This window comes from Pogona vitticeps, chromosome 4 (genome assembly GCF_051106095.1).
Source record: "Pogona vitticeps strain Pit_001003342236 chromosome 4, PviZW2.1, whole genome shotgun sequence".
Lineage (NCBI taxonomy): Eukaryota > Metazoa > Chordata > Lepidosauria > Squamata > Agamidae > Pogona > Pogona vitticeps.
The window spans coordinates 196,195,028-196,214,615 of record NC_135786.1 but is presented as its reverse complement, the minus strand read 5'-3'; the positions used below and the strand labels follow the sequence as shown (position 1 = coordinate 196,214,615).

Here is a 19,588-nt window from a genome sequence, read left to right as displayed (position 1 = left end):
TGGCTTTGTTGCTAGAAATGACAAATGTTTAGCAGTCAGAGCAGATACAGGAAATGGAGCCAATCCTTGAATCTTTCCTGGGAGACAGAAGTGCTGGTGTTTCTGTTCAAGCATGTATAAGCAACAACAGGGCCACAGAAAAGTGTGGCAGAACACTTGCTTCAGTAAGCAAGAAGTCTCAGATTCTCAGACCCCTGGCTTCAGTGAACAGGATTGTGGCAAGCCCTTCTCTGAACCCATGGCGAAATTCTGCCAGAAAATGTGGCGGGCTAGACTATGCACCACCATATTTCTTCCAATTTATGGCAACCTACTAGGATCTTCAAAGATTTGTGAGATGTTCAAGGTGTATTTTACCATTGCCACCTCCTAATGAGTTTTCATGTCCAAGTTCGGATTTGAACCCAGGTCTTCTGAGTCCTAGTCCAACTCACAGTCCACTTCACCACAGTGGCTCCCATTAGTCTGGGAATGGATCGTACTGAGCTCAGTATTCTGAGATCAGCCCTGTGCATGCCTCTATTGTCCCCTATGTTATAGATTGGAAGGACCAAAGTAATGCTGAGACATTATGGACCTGAAGCTGGCACATGCTTATAATGTATCCAAGGTTTTATTTCTAGTTTATAGGCTTATTTAATTACTGTGTTAAAATAATTAAATGGGGCTACCCCCATGGGAATGGTAGATGTTATAATTAGTGTATGACAGCAATGTATTTACAATCAGGTTATTTTATAAAGCTCGCCATGTTTTAATCTGCTTAAATCATCTCTCACGGAATAAGGAAGTGCACTTATTTTTGTTTGGTTTGTTGCTACCAATAATTGAGCATTCTTGAAATGGTTACCTGAGGTGAAATTCCATTATAAGGAAATAAATAAATGACCACTACTGTTGATTAGACAATGTAGTGTAATAAAATCACAATGAAGGATTACTGTTACAGGAAGCAAAAGCAAATATTTGAAGCCAACTCACTGAGTAAACTAAAGAGCTTTTAATGAAAAAGCTTTTAATAAGCCTCTCATGAAAGAAAGCTCCCCCCTCATGCTGCCCTTGTTTCCTTTTGGCTTCCCTATCTCTGTCTCCCTCATCCCTCATTTGTTGTCGACTGTCCCTTTTCTTTTTCCTTCTCTCTTTTTATCCCGTGTCACACACACCCAGTCCCCCTGTTTGTTCTTCCACACAACCCAGGTTCACTTTCGGGTATGACATTTACTTTTCAACCCTTTTCACTGCCACCAGAGGATTTATTTCTCACTCTATCAAAAATGACTCTTAAATCACAGTTATCCAATATAACAATGTTTATTTATGTGTTTATCAGTAAATCATATAAAGTGAATCATGGATGGTCTTATTTTATACATTCAATAAACTGTGCTTTGATAGCGTTTATATTTGCTTATGAAGAATCATTTTAATCAAGGTATTTATTCATTTCTTATCTTATTCTCTCTCTCTCTATTACTCTTCTTTAACACATTTCTGGTCCTAATTACCTAAACTGCTTCTATCCAATTGATATCCCTAACTGAAGTCCCTAACTGAAGTCCTTAACTCTAATTGATCTTTAACTGATCTCCATTCTCCTCTTATATTTCCTTGGTTCCGCCCCTCCTGTTCAATTGGTTGCTAAATCAGGGTTCCATTGTGATGGACAGGAGTGGTTACTGACCTGTCCGTCACATCCCCTTTTCTTGGACTGTCTCCTCCCCCTTATGCTCTTTCTTTCCCATTCAGCTCCTAGGTCCCCCCCCTTCACTTTTGGCAGGAGCTCCAAATGTTACCGTTTGAATTCCCACGTCCATAGTCATATGCATGGACTCATTGCTCCTTGTGGTTACTAGCAGGAATGGTGCACTGACAGGGGGGCTGGCCACCCTGCCCTTCTCACTTTTCTCTACTTTTCCATTTGTTACACTGGTTGGTTGGTTAGTTGGTTTATTCAATTTATATAACACTCATCTAGCCAATCAGTATTCTGGGTGATGTACGACAAAAATATTAAATATGTATTACATAATTACTACTCACCATTTATATGTACAGTATGTTGTATGCTAGAAGCCATAGAGTACTGATTGCTTTCTGTAACCTAACTACTATGTTCAGTCCAATGCTGTTGTTTGACAATGTAACCAATGACTTTGCGTGTTCTCAATAAATATTTGATTTCAAGTTCATGGGCTTATTTAATTACTGTGTTGTAGCCCCCATGGGAATGGTAGATTTTTTAAAAATTCATATGTACAAAGGAATGATAGATGTTTTAATTATTGTATGATAGCAACACATTTACAACCGGGTCATTTTATGAAGCAATCTATTAATGCCTGTAATGTTTTAATCTGCTTAAATCTTCTTTTATTGTATGGGGAGGTGATTTCTCCACTCTCTGAATAAGGAGGGCTGTCATCTTAACCATGGCTTGGGATTCCCTGCCCCTGCAATGATGTTAGCCATAAGTGACTCAGCACTAGAGCAGCCAGTCGACCTGGAGTTTTGTTTACAGCATACAGTCATTTTTAATGGCATTATGTGGTGCTTCTGGCTGAACCTACCTACCTACCTACCTACCTACCTACCTACCTACCTACCTACCTACCTACCTACCTACCTACCTACCTACCTACCTACCTACCTACCTACCTACCTACCTACCTTCCTTCCTTCCTTCCTTCCTTCCTCCCTCCCTCCCTCCCTCCCTCCCTCCCTCTCTCTCTCCCTCCCTCTCTCTTTCTCTCAGTAAGTATATAAATATTTAAAAAAGAATTAAACAAGTATATTAAAATGGTAACTAAGGTCAGTATTAAAACACATTTAAAACAATAGAGCACAAAAAAAATTAAAATCTCTCTCTTTTTGTCTTTGGTTCCACACACACAGGGCCCAGTAACGGCTGTCTTGAATGGCTGCTCTTTCGACAGGTATGAGTTGATGGTCGGGGAGAGAAGGATCCTTCCGAGGTTGGTAAAATGAGTACCCAGCTTGCTGGGGGGGGGGGGCAATGTGTAGCCTGTATAATTAAAAAATTGTAAACCACCCGGAGAGTGCTTGTAGCGCTATGGGGCGGTATATAAGTCCAATAAATAAATAAATAAATAAATAAATAAATAAATAAATAAATAAATAAATAAATATCAGAGCACAGATTGTGTCAAGAGTTTCATAGCATCTCCCACTATTTTGTTTTCTCAGTCAATAAACAAAATAGAATCAATAAACTATTACTTTCAGATCATGCCTGGGCCTGTATTGAAGAAATTCCTGGGACTGCTATCAGGAGAGGACAAGACATTGGCTCTTCTGAAATACTGTGGTAGGTGCATGGGTTTTGAGAACAATTTGGATCTGCAGTTTGCTACAATAGCTGGATCTGTTGAAAATGATTAATGGAGTTCAAAGTACAGTGGGCACTATTGGCGTATAGCTGTTCACTTTTTGGTCAGGTTTCTGTAACTGCCTGGTGTGCAGAAATGGTGGACATTCACAGAGGAGTGTTCTGGCAACATGATGAGATCCAGGTCATGCTCCAGCTGGTGGAGGAGAGCCTGTATCTTAAGAAAATAATGGTCACACTCCTCAAAGAACAAGACCTGTCTTGCAGCTCATTCCAAAACAGCTTTCTCAGGATATCCCAAAAATGTGGGTCAGGTTACATCCAAATTTAAAATCCTGAAACAGGCATTTAACACGACAGTGTCCTTTAAGCCAAGCCCCCACCCCATAGCACAGGTGTTTTTTGCAAGTTTATATTAGGCTATGGAACCTTGCTGGCAAGCCAAGACCAGAGAACTGCCATCTGTAATTCTTTGGTATAATGAAAACATTGGCATATAGCAGTAGTTCTCAAACTTGAGTATCCCAGGTGTTCTTGGACTGCAACTTCAAGAAACCCCAGGCACCACAGCTAGTGGTGAAAGCTTCTGGGAATTGCAGTCCAAGGACATCTGGGCTACCCAAGGTCAGGAACCACTGCTGCATGGTATTTTGGAGGCAAACTGTATTATATTGCCTAGGTAAACCACCTCCATTATCACAAATTGTATTTGTGGATCCGTTCCAATCAGGCTGTGCCATGGTACAGAAACGGCATTGGTCACCCTGCCGGATGACCTATTGAGGGAGGCTGATGGGCAAAATGTCCTTGTTGGTTCTCCTCAACATCTCAACCGTCTTTGATACCGTCAACCATGGTATACTCCTGGGGAGGCTCTCCGAGTTGGGGATCAGTGGTCTGGCTCTTAATATCTACATGAGGCCGCCGGGGGGAGGGCGTTATCCGGGGGTGTGGTGCCTCGTGTCATCTGTATGCTGATGACACTCAGCTCTACATCACCTTTTTTCCCATCAGCAGTGGATGCTGTTCTGTCCCTTGAGCGCTGCCTAGGGGCTATTCTGCAATGTATGCAGGAGAATGGACTAAGGCTGAACCCGGACAAGATGGAGGTCCTTTGGGTGGGCGCCCCTTCTATCAATGGTTTGGGAAGCTCCCTCTCTTTTGGGGGAGCGACTCTCACCACAAAGAGTGTGGTCCACAGCTTGGGGGTCCAACTTGACCCAGCGCTTGGAATCCCAGGTAACGTCTGTGGTATCCCCGCCCATTTACATCGAGTGGATTGCCCAGCTGTGCTCCTCTCTTGATGTTGGGGGTGCTCACCACACTTGTCCATGCACTCGTAGTCTCGAGATTAGACTACTGTAATGCACTCTACGTGGGGCTTCCCTTGAGATTGATGTGGAAACTTCAAATAGTCCAGAACATGGCGGGCAGATTACCAACTTGGGTGAAAAAAGGTATTTCCCCCACTCTGGCCGCCTTACACTGGTTACCCATTAGATTCTGCATTGATTTCAAGGTGTTAATGATTACATATAAAGCCCTAAACGGTTTAGGATTTCAATACCTGTCAGAGTGCCTTTTTCCACCTAGTTCTCCCCATGTCACTCATTCTAGCCAGGCTGGGCAGCTGAGGGGCTTAACTCTGAGAGAGGTCCGGAAGGAAAAAACTAGAAACCAGGCCTTTTCGGTGGTGGCCCCTTGCCTTTGGAACATCCTTACCCCTGAGATCTGTCTGGCTCCCTTGCTGGGATTTTTAAAAAATAAACTCTTCAGGCAGGCCTTCCCTCCTGACATTACTTAATTTCTTCCCCTGGTTTTTCCATCTTGGATTATATTTGCTTGTTTTTTTTTTAATTGATGTTTTTAATTTTATTACTTTTTTGGACTGTAAACCACACAGAGTAGATTCATCTAGATGAGTGATAGAAAAGCCAAATAAAGAAATAAATAAGATAAAAATGTGCTGCTGGTCATGTTTAATATCAGATTTCCAATACACTCAACATCACTATCCTGCTTCTTCAAGTGTGGCAAACACTGTCTCCTGACATAACTTGTGTGTGTATGATACCTCCTTCCCAGGTCATCTGTGCTCCTCTTCCAAAAGTGTCCTGAGTGATACTGCTATGCTGTTGCTTCTCAGATCCGGTATCTCAGCACAGGCAGTCTTGCCTCGGCTGGTTCATTCCACATTCTCTGCCTCTTGGAGGCACAACTTTTGTTGTGCACAAGGCAGCACCTTGTATATAGTGATGCATGTGTGGCACAGGCATTTCTCTACAGAGGTGTCAGGGAACCCATTAAATCACTGTGCAGGAAGCATTGTGGTGGTGATGGGGTGCTGCACCTATGCCAAGGCTACAGGAAGGCAAAGTAAAATCTGTCCTGAGCATTTGATGGAAGGCTGCTATGCTTGTGAATCAATCATGCTCCCTGCTGGGCAGTTCCTTCCCTAACATATTATTTCAGAAACCTGTGGTTCTCCTTTGTACCGTATCTTGCACCACCTGCATGTGAACTAAATTACCCCAGGCATGTGACTATTGTAAAAGGAACCATCATCGGAGGAAGAGGAGCAGGAGAAGCAAGAGGCAGAGGCTTAGGCAAAGGAGAAGGAACATGGGGAGTTGGACGAGTCAACATCTTGCTTGGCCTTAGAGGATGCTTCAGGATTGAAGGAAGAAGCTGAGGTGGTACAAAAATACTCAACTTTTGTAATGTAATGGACAAATCTAGTTGTGCATCCCTCAGCTAAAAATAATACAAACCATGTCTTCCCCTCCAGGTGTCTGTGTGGACTCTATCTCCAGGTGATGCTTGGCAGCTTTGCAGGGCAGGAGATGCAAGTAGCATTAAAGTAGTAAGGGTAGGCTTATCTTTCATTAAGCTCTCAGTAGTACACGTATCACAACTAAACAAGAACCCAGGTGCATCTCACTATTGTCCCAACTAGCCATGGCAGTTAGGGTTACTGCCATATAACCTGTCCGCTTAGTTCAGTGGGTTAAGCATTGTGCATACTTTTGTACTAGCACTCAGTACAACGTTGCAGGTAGAACATGACCACGTGGAAGGAACCCACGGTCATGTTTCCAGTACACCCAAGTACACAGGAAAACATTGACTCTGGCACATGAAATAAACTGGAAAACTTGTTGGAGGATCCAGCCCTGTGGAGATTAAGTGTCTCCTCACTTTGATTTTGTTATCACGGTGTTTTACAAACAATGGAGTTGGAACAGTCCACGCAAACAAACTCTGTGGAGGCCCTTGCTGAAAAGCTGGTGGCACTGGATGTCCAGGAAGGTAATCCGTGGCCTGTGTGCACATTTCCAGCCATACTTTATTCATTTTTAAGAATTATGTAACAGACACACAAAAGAAAAAAAAACAATAAATATTCAAACATAAACAACAATGCACTCCTTAAATTCATTATTCTTGGACACTATCATTCTTTACATTTTCCCTACACCCTGTGCCACTTTCCCCTTCAGGACTAGGTTCCATCCCTCTAACTTCACAATTCCTGCCACCCCATTTTTCTCCAGAAATACATGATTCTTCTTTTGTTTCTTCCCTTTAATCAGAACATGTTCCAGAAATAGATTTCTCTAAAATCATTATTTGTTAACATACCTCTTGTAATTTTCACTATCACAAGTTCAGTTATCATTAATTGCCATATTCCACATTTCTCTATACCATCCCCCCATATTGATCTGATTGTCACTATTCCAATTCTTTGCAAGTATTAACCTTGCCATAGCTACCATTGTGGCAACTAACTTATTTTCTTCCCTCTCGAGTTATCATTAGCAATGTTCAATATGGCAACCATAGGAGACAACTGAATATCAATTCCTACTACCTCTTAAATTCATTAAAAACTAAACTCAATTTTCCTTCTAATTTCACAAAACCCCAAAATATACATATACGTCCCTTTCTCTTTCTTACACCTCTAGCAGATACATTTTTTTATTATACAGTGGTGCCTCGCAAGACAATGTTAATTTGTTCCATGAAAAACGTTGTGTTGTGAAAACATCATCTTGCGAAACGCGGTTCCCCACTGGAATGAATTGAAATCTAATTAATGCGTTCCAATGGGAAAAACATCGTCTTGCAAAAATCATCCATAGAAAACATTGTCTTGCTAATCGCGATTCCCCATTGGAATGCACTGAAATCTATTTAATGCGTTCCAATGGGGAAAAATCATCATCTTGCGAAGTGCCACAGCGATCATAAAAACCAATCGTCTTGTGGATTAATCGTCCTGCGAGGCAATCATCTTGCGAGGGCAATAACCTAAGGATATCAAGAACCATGGGCATGGGATGGATAGGTAACAGTGCTTGCCAATTTATAAAAGGCATACATATTTGGAAATGTATACATAATAATCTATAACCTTGTTGTTGGCTTGCACAAGTTAGCTTCTAAAGAATCTCTCAAAGAAGACTTCTTGGGTCCATATTAATTTCTAATTTTTAAACCCCTTTATATGGATTATGTAAATATTTTAAGAAAGTTTGTTCTTTCTCCTCCTTTTCCCTCTTTCTTTGCTGAAACAAGAATCAAGCAATAAGAGATCCCAGCACACATGACATATATTCTTCTAATGGGCAGCTGCATATAAAGAGCCACTAAAAGTACATGCTCTGTAAGCTGATTGTACAGAATATAAGAGATCATCCTGTGCTTCTGAATTAGTGAGTAAATAAATTCCCCAATAAATGCCTGAATGACATAGTGCTTACCCAATAAATACATCAATAAATGCCTGAATGACATAGTGCTTACCCAATAGCTGCCAAAATTGGATCCAGTATTTCCACTTTCAAAAGGAATAAGGATGGAGAAAAAAGGGAGCATAGAAAGAGTGGGTGGCTGTGACATCTGTGTAATGGGAGAAGGCAACTGTTTCCAAGGTAAAGCAGGAAAGGTATACACAGAGGGCACATGCCCCACAGGACATTCTAGGAGGAAACCACCACCACCTGCAGTTATGTGTGAGAATGGCATGGGGCTCCACAATGTGACATGTTGCATGACATCTTCTCATGCACCTCTTGGTGCCCAAATCACAATTTTCAAAGAGGGAACAAACAGTCAGTAAGCAATAATGTACAGTGGTGCCTTGCTTTACGATTGCCCTGCCTTATGACGAATCTGCTTTACGACGATCTTTTTGCGATCGCAAATCAATGGTCTAAATAGGGGGATTTCGCTTTGCGATGATCGGTTCCCTGCTTTGGGAACTGATTCTTCGCAAAACGACGTTTTTCTAACAGCTGATCGCGGTTTGAAAATGGCCGTCGGGTAAATAAAATGGCTCCCTGCTGTGTTTAGGGATGGATTCCTCGCTATACAGGCAGCGAAAATGGCCGCCGTATGGAGGATCTTCGCTGGACGGTGAGTTTTAAGCCCATTGGAACGCATTGAAAGGTTTTCAATGCGTTTCAATGGACTTTTTATTTTCGCTTTATGATTTTTTCGCTTAACAGCGATTTTCCTGGAACGGATTATCGCCATTAAGCGAGGCACCACTGTATTGCAATATATTTTTCAATTCCTGGTCAGAAAACGTAGTACATTGATTATAATTTGGAAGATGAAGGGACTGGTGAATTACAGGAAGCTAAATCATCAGAGACATAGCTGCCTCCAGTTTTCAGCACTCAAGTGATGCGGTGCTAAATTAGAAGCAATGGGACATGAACTTGGCATCCAAAACCTGCCAAACCCCAGTTTACTCCAAAATGAGTTTTTTTTTTTAAAAGTACAACTAGAATTAATTCAAAATACACAAGGCACACATAGGTATTTTTAAAAACTCACTTTCTGATTGAAAAAAATATGCACTTAGCTATCTGGAAGATGAGTCATGGCAACCGGACTAATTTCTTAGTAGGCTGAAACATTTTGCTACTTATCTAAGTAGCTTCTTCAGCCAGTTCTTCAGTCAGTACTTGGATGAGTAGTGAAACATTTCAGCCTAATAAGAAAGAAGTCCAGTTGCCATGACTCAGTTTCCAGATAACCTCACCTGGATGACTGAGAATCTTCACAGATATATGCACTTAGCTGGACAATGTTTAGTTAGAGCTTTTTTATTTGATTCCAAGTGTACTAAACCTGACAAACAACAGGAGTATTATGACATGTAGTCAACCCCTCACTTTCAAAATTTAACAGCCATTTTGATTAATTTTTTTCAGGGTTTATGCCATTAATTTATGCATCCTAAGCAGCAAAGGAAGTCCTCTTTGGTTTCATTTTTTCTTTTTGTAAACATTTGCAAGGTAAAACATGAGAACTGATTACTGGTGGAGAAAAAAGAGTATTTCTTGAACCAGCTGGTAATGGCAATCCAACCTGTTAATAACCTGCATGAATGTGTACATAACTGAAGTAACAATAATAGTCCAGCTGCTGAGGGTAATGAGTAACATAATGAATTCCCTTAAAAACAAATGTTTCAAGCTCCTTTTTGGGGACCAAGTGTTTTCTGATCAATTGAGCTGTGCAGTGAATGAACAGGGTAGGAGTGAGGCAACATCTAACGTGAATGCTTGCCTTTGTGTGTATGGGCAGACACGTAACAATAAACAGTTTTTCTCACAGGTCTGATTTTAATTTGTGGCTCTACATGGTATTTGGTTGCCGTGTCTTTGCTCGCCAACCACAATGGGCAACAATCTCCACTATAAAAATAATATACACAGGCAGAGCTAAAATTATTGTGGGGTTTTCGTAATGCATTTGAAACATAGCTTTCTCTTTCTCTTCTTTTCCTTTTTTTGCTACCGCTACTGCAACAGTTTTCTACACATGCTTGTCAAAGCGGACAGTGAAGAATCTAAATAAAAACTGGGCAGCAGTGTCAGGATATCCTGTTGTATCTATCTAAACAAGTCAGATACATGACTCACCAAACTGTTTAATAACTGGTCTCTACTGTGCAGTTTCTTTTATTTAAAGTTGATACGCATATTGTATCTTACGTGCATGGATATTTGTTTATTTAAAGCATTTTCACCCTAGTCTTTAGCCAAAAAGGAATCTCAGAACAACTTATGTAAGATTCCTAAATATAAGACAGTCTCACCCCTACAGGCATCTCAGACAAAACAGAAACATGAAACAAAACAAAACAAAACAAAGAGTAAATAGGAGAAATAAGCAAGCCAGGCACCAATAAAGATAATTTAAATTTGTTATAATAGCCAGCTGAAATAGGCACAGCTCAAGAAGAAAAGGAGCCAAATGGAGCTAGTTTCTTAATGGAGCCCAAGCAGTGGCAAGGCTTCCCATCTCTCTCTCTCTCTCTCTCACACACACACACACACACACACACATACACACACACACTATTAAACCCAGGAAAGTTACTATTGAGGTTTGGAGGGGAACCTAGAACTTGGAGTCTACAGTTAACAAAGTTGCATGATATCAATGTTTATTGGCCAAAATCCTGTTTGGGTAGTTATGACATACAAAGTGGGTGACATAATCATCTGGCACTAGTAATATTTAATTAAAAATACTCACAAGCTTCCTCCCACCCTGATCAGGTTTCGGGGTTCTCTAAGGTTCTGTTTTGTAAATGCCTTTGGGAGCTTTGGGATGGGGAAGTTATTATGTTTAAAAATCACCATCAGATTGCTGGTGCTGGGACTGAGATTGCCAGCAGTGATATTTGACTATTGAAGGCTCCCTTAGACCTCCATCTTAAGGCTTTCAAAGGCTTCCCAGGTATGAGCAGAGAAGTGGAGGCACTCAATGAGAGTCTTCTTCCATATTCCACTGGCCCTCCATGAGTTCTTGCCAAAACTGAACAGTGAACACAGTCTGGAATTCTTCTCCTGGGCACTACCCAAGACTATATGTTCAAATGGAGCAAGGAGATGGGATAGATTTGGAACAGCAGAAAGCGAAGTGGGGAAAAGACTGCTAAGGAAAGTTCCTGCCAAGTAGAGAATACAAGGAACCTGGAGGAAGAGACAGGGTTGTTGGCAAGAAGGAAGAAGGAAGCCATATAGGGGGTTGGGCTGAGCCATATGCAAGTTTTGTGGCTTCAAAGCACAACCCTCCTCTAGTAGGGTATATTTGGGTTAAGCTGAAGGAGCACTTCAGAGCCAAAGTTAAACTATGTGAGATGCTGAAACAGGGACAGATAAACTGGGAGGAACTGACTGTGTGCTGGGAATCATTGCCTGTGCTGGGAAACCGTTCCAATGGCTGTACCAGTTGGCACAGGAAATCAAGTAAGATAAGGGGGAAGTTTACAAGCCATGACAGTGTTACACCTTGGACTATAGCTGCTTCTCCTGCTAATAGAGCTAATGCATTTGTGCAGAGCACTTAACTGTTCTGGTGGACAGGTGTTGTATATACTTCAAAATAAATGTTGCATTTGTTTTTAGACATTGACTCTAAGTTTTGTACTGAGTGACTGATGGCATAGGAGGGTTGTTCATGATCCCTGTCCTCTCAGAGGAGATATACTCCTTCATACCAGGGCAAAACAGAGTCCTGGGGACCCAAAGAACCTGAAACAGGAGGGAAGAGAAGCTTTGATTTAGATTTAATTAAGTATCAACCACACCGGGTGATGATGTCATCCAGTGTGCAACTATATGAACAGGATCATGGCCTTCATGTAATACATTAATGTCTCATGCACAGACATTCTGACGATTCACTCTCCATCACCTTCTTTCCCTTTTCTGGCACCCCAAAAAGCCTTCCCCTCTTTAATACCAATCCAAGTATCTTCTCAATTTTCATGTTCTTTTCAAGTCTAATCAACTTACCCTTTGTTTTGTCCCACAAACCTCTTAATGTTGTTTGATATTTAAAACACAACCTTCCTAGACTGTCCTCTTCCCGTAGTTACCATCTGCCTCTATTTCATCTTCTCTAAGCTCAAGCTTTCACCAATTCTACTCTGTTGGAACCTTTTAATACTTTAAATAAGCTTTTTATAGCCAAGTCCAGAATTTAGAATACACTATGCCTGGGACAGATAGATCAGCTTCTGATGCCAATACAAGTTTTGAAACATAATCTCTACATGTAGAACAAAGTCTAAATTATTAACAATCTTCTTCTCACTTCACTTTGGTTAGCACAGAAAACACCTTAAATTCTATGACAAAATATTTTATTGGTACCCACCACAGACACTGTGCGCCATTTCTTTCTTCAAACAACAACAAAGTATCTTAGAGCAGTCACTGATTTTAGAAATAAATGAATGGTAAAAGGATGATCTGCTGAAACTTCAGGATCATCTATTTGCACTGTAAGCTAGCTCACTCACGTGGACAAATCAAGGTACATCTTGTCTGATTAGGTTGCCAAAATAAGCAGTTATGGTCTTCAATCTGTTGTTCAGAAAATTTTGTTCTATCTCAACTTTCCCTCCTGGTCCAGCTAAAGAAGCAACCTAAAAAGTGATAATAATAATATTAACAACAACAGTACAACATCAAAAATGTACTACTATTATTATTATAATACTACATTCGAGAGACAGCCACAGCTGTAATGGTAAACAACATGAAAAAAAGACAGGCTTTTATGCAAGCAGAACAAGTTTAATCCTTTTGCTTTTTCCATCAGCAGCATATAATATATTTGATCTCATACAGGTGGGTTCGTCCTATGTCCACATGAAGTGGCACAGTAGGAACTGCCTTGAAGACAATGTTGTCTTCTCTGCCAACAAAAGGGGGATTGCTTTTTTGAGATATTTGTTCATTTATATTTGGTACACTGTCCTTCAATAAACTATCCAAGATAAGAAGAGCTCATGGAAATACCTTAAAGCAGTCCATTCAAATACTCACATGAGAATGTTTAAATGTGCTGACGCTTAAAAGGGACACTTTTAAAACTGATTCATCTAGATATCAAAACATTAAAGAGACTTGTGGCATTCCAAAAACTACTGTTTAATTTGACTTAAGCTTTATCCACAGCTTATGTGAAAAACTTTAGTTTTTAAAGGGCCACCATGCTATAACCTGATTATTGCTGAATGTTCTGAACCTACCACCTCCCTAAGCAGATTCTATCATTTCTTCTGTTTAGCAAAAGGATTGGTCAGACCAGGCTCCATATCCCACAGTACTGCAAGACTGAACTGTATTTGACCTCTGCTCACATGCAGTCTGATATATAAAAGAGGAACAATGTTCTATGCTGACAGGGCACATGGAATGACTGCTGCATTCAGCCAAATAAGAATTTCTAGCTACTGACTGATTTCCAGCAATTTTCTTTCCATATTCCTTCAAGATTTCAGCTGCAATTGACTGTTTTCATAGAATCATGAAGATAAAAGGGGCCTATCTGGCCAACGAGCCCAGACCCCTGCTCAATGCAGGAATGCAAGAAAGTAAATCAAAGGATATCTGCCAGGTGGTTGTTTTAGGCATGAACTTCATCTTTGATATATTATTTTTTAAAAATAAATGCACTGCACAGAGGGAAAAAGTTAAAAATTAATTTTTTTAAAGAGACAAAATCCTTGCATGAAAAAGTGAAATAGCCACCAAAAGCAGCTTTTGTCCTAAAACTTGTCTGACAATAAAATTCATTGTTCTTATTATGAAAACCCAATGAGCCACAAAGAAAACAAAGCAATAACCCCAAAACTGGTACTAGAATACTAGCTATAAAGATGGCAAAATAATATTAATAAATGATGCTAAGGAGGAACCACAGATTTCTGGAAGATGGGATGTGCAAAACACTGAACTGTACAAAAATGACAGTCTGGGAGGACCATCTCTGTATCTCAGAGAGAGAGAGAGAATAATTGAAATCAAAGTTTACAAGTTTAACTAGATATATACACTGGAAACAAATACAATAAATTGAAGGGCATGCTTAGTAAAAAAGTTGTGTTCACCAGGGCTGTGACACATATGAGGGCACATAATTTCCCTCCCCTAAATTCCAGGAAAAAGTGGTGTGTGTGTGTGTGTGTCTCATGGGTGCAGCTACCAATGAAAGGGACCAGGTCTTAAAGTATCCAAGGTTATGATTCCCTTTCTCTTTCTCTCCCTTTTCCAGCCTTTTGCTCCTTTCTGCCTCCTGCACCACACCGAGTGGGCGGATGCTGAAGGGACAGATTGCTCTTATAAAAACTTGATCCATTTACTGGATCAAGGACTGAAAATTAAGACAGAGAGTTGCATGATCTCAAGCTGAACAGTGCAAGTTGACCACCCTCTTCTATGTACTTTCACTTTACTTTACTTTTATTGAATTTATACCCCGCCCCTCTAGACAAAGTCTACTTTTGAGTAAACACATGAACTTGTACTGTGAAATCATCATGTTCCTTCAGGACAGTTGAAGTTTATCACTAGGCAGGAGCCGAAAGCTGAGCCAAAAGCTCAGCAAAATGCTGATGGCGGTGAGAAGGGAATTTATTAAGAGATGTGACTATCCTACAGTGGTGTCTCGCTTGACAAGGATAATTCGTTCCGTTGAAATTGCTGTTAAGCGAAATCCTCGTCAAGTGAAATGAAAAAGCCCATTGAAACGCACTGAAAACCCTTCAACGTGTTCCAATGGGCTAAATACCTCAGTGTCCAGTGAAGATCCTCCATAGGGGCAGCCATTTTCGGTGCCTGTAAAGCGAGGAATACGTCCTAAATCACAGCGATGAGCCATTTTGCACAGCGGGTGGCCATTTTAGAGCTGCTGATCAGCTGTTTTAAAATAGTTGTATAGCAAAAAATCGGTTCCCGAAACATGGAACCGATCATTGTTAAGCGATTTTCCCCATAGGAACATCATTTTGTAATCGCAAAAGCGATCACAAAAACTTCATCGTCAAGCGGTTTTGTTGTTTAATGGGGTAATCGTTAAGCAAGGCACCACAGTACTTACATTCCCCAAAAGGACACCCTCTACAGTTTTCACTCCTGCTTATGAGCAAATGATTGAGAACTATGGTCTAATTATAAACTGTAACTAGATATCTCCAAAGAACATTTAATTTTGACAAAGGGAAATAACTGGATTACACAACTCAATACAGCTAATTCCTTTTTGGGAATCATGCATTTTATCAGTTCCTGTTTGACACATGACTGTATTTTTAACACTCAGCATATATTCAATATATATTCTGATTTTCTTTTGAAGCTTTAATAGTCCTGGACATTACTGCAATACAGTTTGCTACATCCCAATAAGTTTCATTAGACTTTATAGAAATTTGGAATTGGACTCAAGTTCTGACCTAAAGCAGTCAATTTTTACTATGAAACTATAAAGAGCTGGAGATGTGATTCCAGAAAAGATGAAGGGTTATGTCCTAAGAAGATCATTGCAAGAACACTGAACATCTTTAAAAAATAACCAAGATTTTTTTAATTCTTATAAACTTGTGTGGATTAACGGTGTCATTTAAATGCAATATTACAATATGTGGTGCTATTAAATCCCATCATAAGCATATACAAATAAGTCTATGACACACTCTAGCCACAAACATTTGTTAACTTTGTTTGCATTCCCTTTGCTGGCTTTGTGCTTTGAAAAGAAAAACACGTTACTTGTAACAGGCATCTTCGCACCTGCAGACATAACCACAGCAAGTGTACCCCCAAAGCCAAGGATAGTTGCATGCTCTTAAAGCCAATTAATGTTTTGCATGTTTTACTTGTGAATTCTCTATTTCATTCTGTACTTCATTTTATTCCATATGTCTGAAGAAGTGGACTTGATCCATGAAAACTCATATTAAAATATAATAGTTTTTAAGGTGCCACATGTTTTTGTCTTATTTTGTTTCGCTTCGATTCTTTGGATTCTTTGGATTTTGCCTGATACTCATTTCTCTGATTAGCTTAAAGGACAGTTTTTCTGTCCTTTAAGTTTTCTGATGCTGTATCTTTTGGTATGACTGCTCCCTCTAGAGGGAAAAGGAAGAAACGAGGCAGAAATAAATTTGATTCAGGGACTTCCTGATTTGCAGCTTGTCTCCTAACTACCATATTAGGCTCTCCTGTAAATTACAACTTACCTGATCTACATCAGCATTGCGGGGAAGGAAATACACTATGTTGTTGGTAATCCTTTGTGAGACCTTGAAAATCTCAAATGTAGATGTAGATGTTAAAGAAGAAGAAAAAAAGGGATGAAAAGTTGCAACTTTTACTGTAACTACTCCCTAACATGGGGTAGGCAACCATTGGCCTTTCTTTTGTTGAAGGTGCAATGTGCTCTATATTAGTTCTGTCCTTGATGGCTGATTTCCCTTTTCTGGGGACATTTTTTTACTGGATTGGAATAGAAAGTTGTTTTGCTATCTCCCCTGCAGCACTTCCACTCTACCGCTTCGCAGTCTACAACCTTAATCCCAGACAAGCTACATATTCTCCCAAAGCACTCTTTCCACCTCACTCTTATAATTCCTATTTGGTCAGTAGATCTTAAATACAACACTTGATTGGTTTTAATGCACAGAATCATTAGCAGAGGAATTTATCTACAAGGCTGTGAGTAATGGGGGGGGGTTGTGGGTAGAAAGTAGTGACTAGGAGATCTGGATTATCCTAAAATAATGGTTCTCAATGTTGGGTAGCCCATGTGTTCTTGAACTGCAATTCCCAGAAATCTTCACCACCACCAGTGGTGCTAGCTCAGGTTTCTTGCAGTCCAAGAACACCTGGGTTTCGCAAGGTTAGGAACCACTGTCTTAGATGATTTCAGTAATAGTAACCATCTGGAGATTATTACATTATGTAGGTGATCCTGTTTTAGGACCAAAACTTAGATTTAATACTATCTCATAACTACCAGAAATTCTGTGCAACATTCAATTTCTTGAATATTTTAAATATTTTAAACTTTCAGTGTAATGATGACAACTAACAACTCAGATTACACTTTTCAGAATATCTGAATATTCTGCAATGCCAAACATTAAATGACCTTGCCACCTGAAAATGTATGGCAGAGAACTCCCAAATTCAATAAGAGAATTTATCCTGTGAGAAAGAATGGCATTTGCTTTCATGATGGAGAAAAACAGTAACAGTGTGACTTGGAAAAGGATATCCATCAGGAGAAATCATGGTCTGGACATCAAAGACTTCTGCAGTGGCATACTCAGGCCCACCCCAAGGAGGACTCAGAAATACGACATCTGCTTTTAATCTGGATGCGACCTTCATGAAGTCTCCACATATGAATTCAATCTTGTCAGCCACTCCATACACTGCTGCATTGTTCTGAGCAAGGCAGATCTTCCCAGGATCAATATCAATAGCAATTACTGGGAAATACAGACAATTTTTAAAAACCATTGCAAAAACACCAGCAAAGCATCCATGTTAAAGTATGGAAACAGTCTGAATTAGTGACTGATCTCAAAAAGGAACAAATTGCTCAGCTGCTTGTTTAACAGTTTAACATCTTTATTTTCAGTGGCTAGTATCCTGGTTCACTGGTGCAACAGGAGAGATCTCACTGGCAACAGCAAACTGCCGTTAATTGAAGCATTTCAGCTTTGATTTTGAATTGTGAACCAAGTTAAATGCCATCAAAACAGAAACTCTTTCATTAGCAGTTTTCAAAGAAGTACAGTGGACCCTTGACTTACAGACGGCTTGACTTACAGACTTTTTGAGTTACAGACTTCTCTGGCCGCAAAATTTAGGTTTGACTTGCAGCCTGAGAATTGACTTACAGACCAGAAAAAAACCAAAATGGAACAAAAACGGCCTGTTACGGGATTAATTGTTTTTCAATGCACTGTAAGTCAATGGAGACGTGACTTACAGACTTTTTGACTTGAAAACCGCCTTCCAATACGGATTAAGTTCTCAAGTCAAGACCCCACTGTAGAATCATAGAATGGAGAAGTTGGAAGTGGTCTGTAAGGCCATCAAGTCCAACCTCCTGCTTCATGCAGAAATACAAAGCAAAGGATATCTGCCAGGTGGTTGTGTAAGTGTCTCTTGAATGCTTACGTATATTAGTAGGCACTAATCTATGCAAGCATATCTAGACAAAGGCAAAAATGTCGTGGCACCTTGAAGACTGTTATAGTTAAATGTGTGCAGAAGTAGTGGATGTATCTATGAAAGCTCACAATGAAATACAGCAATTAGTCCTTAAGGTATCACAACATTTTTCTTTTCTGCTATTTTTTTGGTTTGGTTTGGATTTTTTTTGTTTTTTTTTTTGCTTTTGCTTTAATATTATCTGGATTGAAGCAGCATCAATTTACTGCTTCAGGTAAAATATCTCCTGTTGCACTAGCAGAGTTAAGAAAATACTGGCCTGTATATTTATACAATTATCTAACCAATGTGTATACTGCAAAATTCAAAGCTATTTTCCTTGTGCCTTAGGACTGTATTTCTTATGGAAGCAGTGAAAAGAAATATGACAAAACCAAAAATAAAAATGAAAAGCCTGAAGTATGCAATTATTAAGGAACTGAATGATAATCCATGAATGCTCGCAATGAAATAAATCTGCTAGTTTTTTAAAAATGCCACAATACTTTTGTTTTTACTTTTATTTTTATTATTCTTGCTGCAAAAGTGATACCTTTTTGAAAATCATGAATTAATAGGTCACACACACACACAGAGAGAGAGAAAGAGAGAGAGAGAAGCTCAAGTAGACAGCAGAAGCACTTACCTCTTTTTTCTGTCAGGGCAAACTGAATAGCATTTCCCCCCACACCACAGAATGCGTCTATTATGATGTCTGATTTGAAAGAGTGCCGCACACGGTCTGCAATGTGCTCTGCAATCTTCTCAGGAGTAACGGAAAACCATCCCTCTGATAAAAGAAAGCCACTGCTATAAATCTGAATTTTGCAAAACCGTCTCAACATAAACAGCTTTGATGCAGTGTACTTTACAGCTGAATCATACAAATCTATTCATGAATAAAAGGGGAAGCCTACTAGTCAGACCAAAGCTCTATCTAATTCAGCATTTTCTGCCCCACAGTGGCCAGGCAGATGCCTACATTCAGCACTTAGTGGCCCTGCTTGCTTATAACAGTTAACAACAGTTCCTGGGTTATCCTTACCTAGTAAGAATATGAAGCAGGCTCCTTTCACATGTAGGTAAAAGCAACGAGGAATGTACAGTTTACTGTAGGTATGTGTGGCCTTCCAATAACTCTCATTTTTCCTAACCACTGCATAGGTTGGTGAGGAGATTCATTGAGAAATATATG

At 39.9% G+C, this 19,588-nt stretch overlaps 1 protein-coding gene across 3 annotated transcripts in view; it reads right to left on the bottom strand.

Moving 5' to 3' along the window:
- Positions 1 to 1,292: 1,292 nt before the first annotated feature.
- The window catches only part of TGS1 (trimethylguanosine synthase 1), a 30,509-nt gene continuing 12,213 nt past the window's right edge, over positions 1,293 to 19,588 (bottom strand). Inside the window, exons 10-14 of one of the 3 annotated variants that reach the window (XM_072998934.2) lie at positions 19,040 to 19,183; positions 17,447 to 17,663; positions 16,410 to 16,488; positions 12,684 to 12,809; positions 1,293 to 3,557 (exon numbers count right to left, since the gene is read on the bottom strand). In XM_072998934.2, coding sequence (XP_072855035.2) covers positions 12,693 to 12,809; positions 16,410 to 16,488; positions 17,447 to 17,663; positions 19,040 to 19,183 — 557 coding nt within the window. In that variant the 3' untranslated portion in view covers positions 1,293 to 3,557; positions 12,684 to 12,692. Of the gene's footprint in view, positions 3,558 to 6,674; positions 11,911 to 12,507; positions 12,810 to 16,409; positions 16,489 to 17,446; positions 17,664 to 19,039; positions 19,184 to 19,588 lie in introns of those variants that run through there. The other 2 variants (XM_072998933.2, XM_020812970.3) reach the window with 2 other exon arrangements.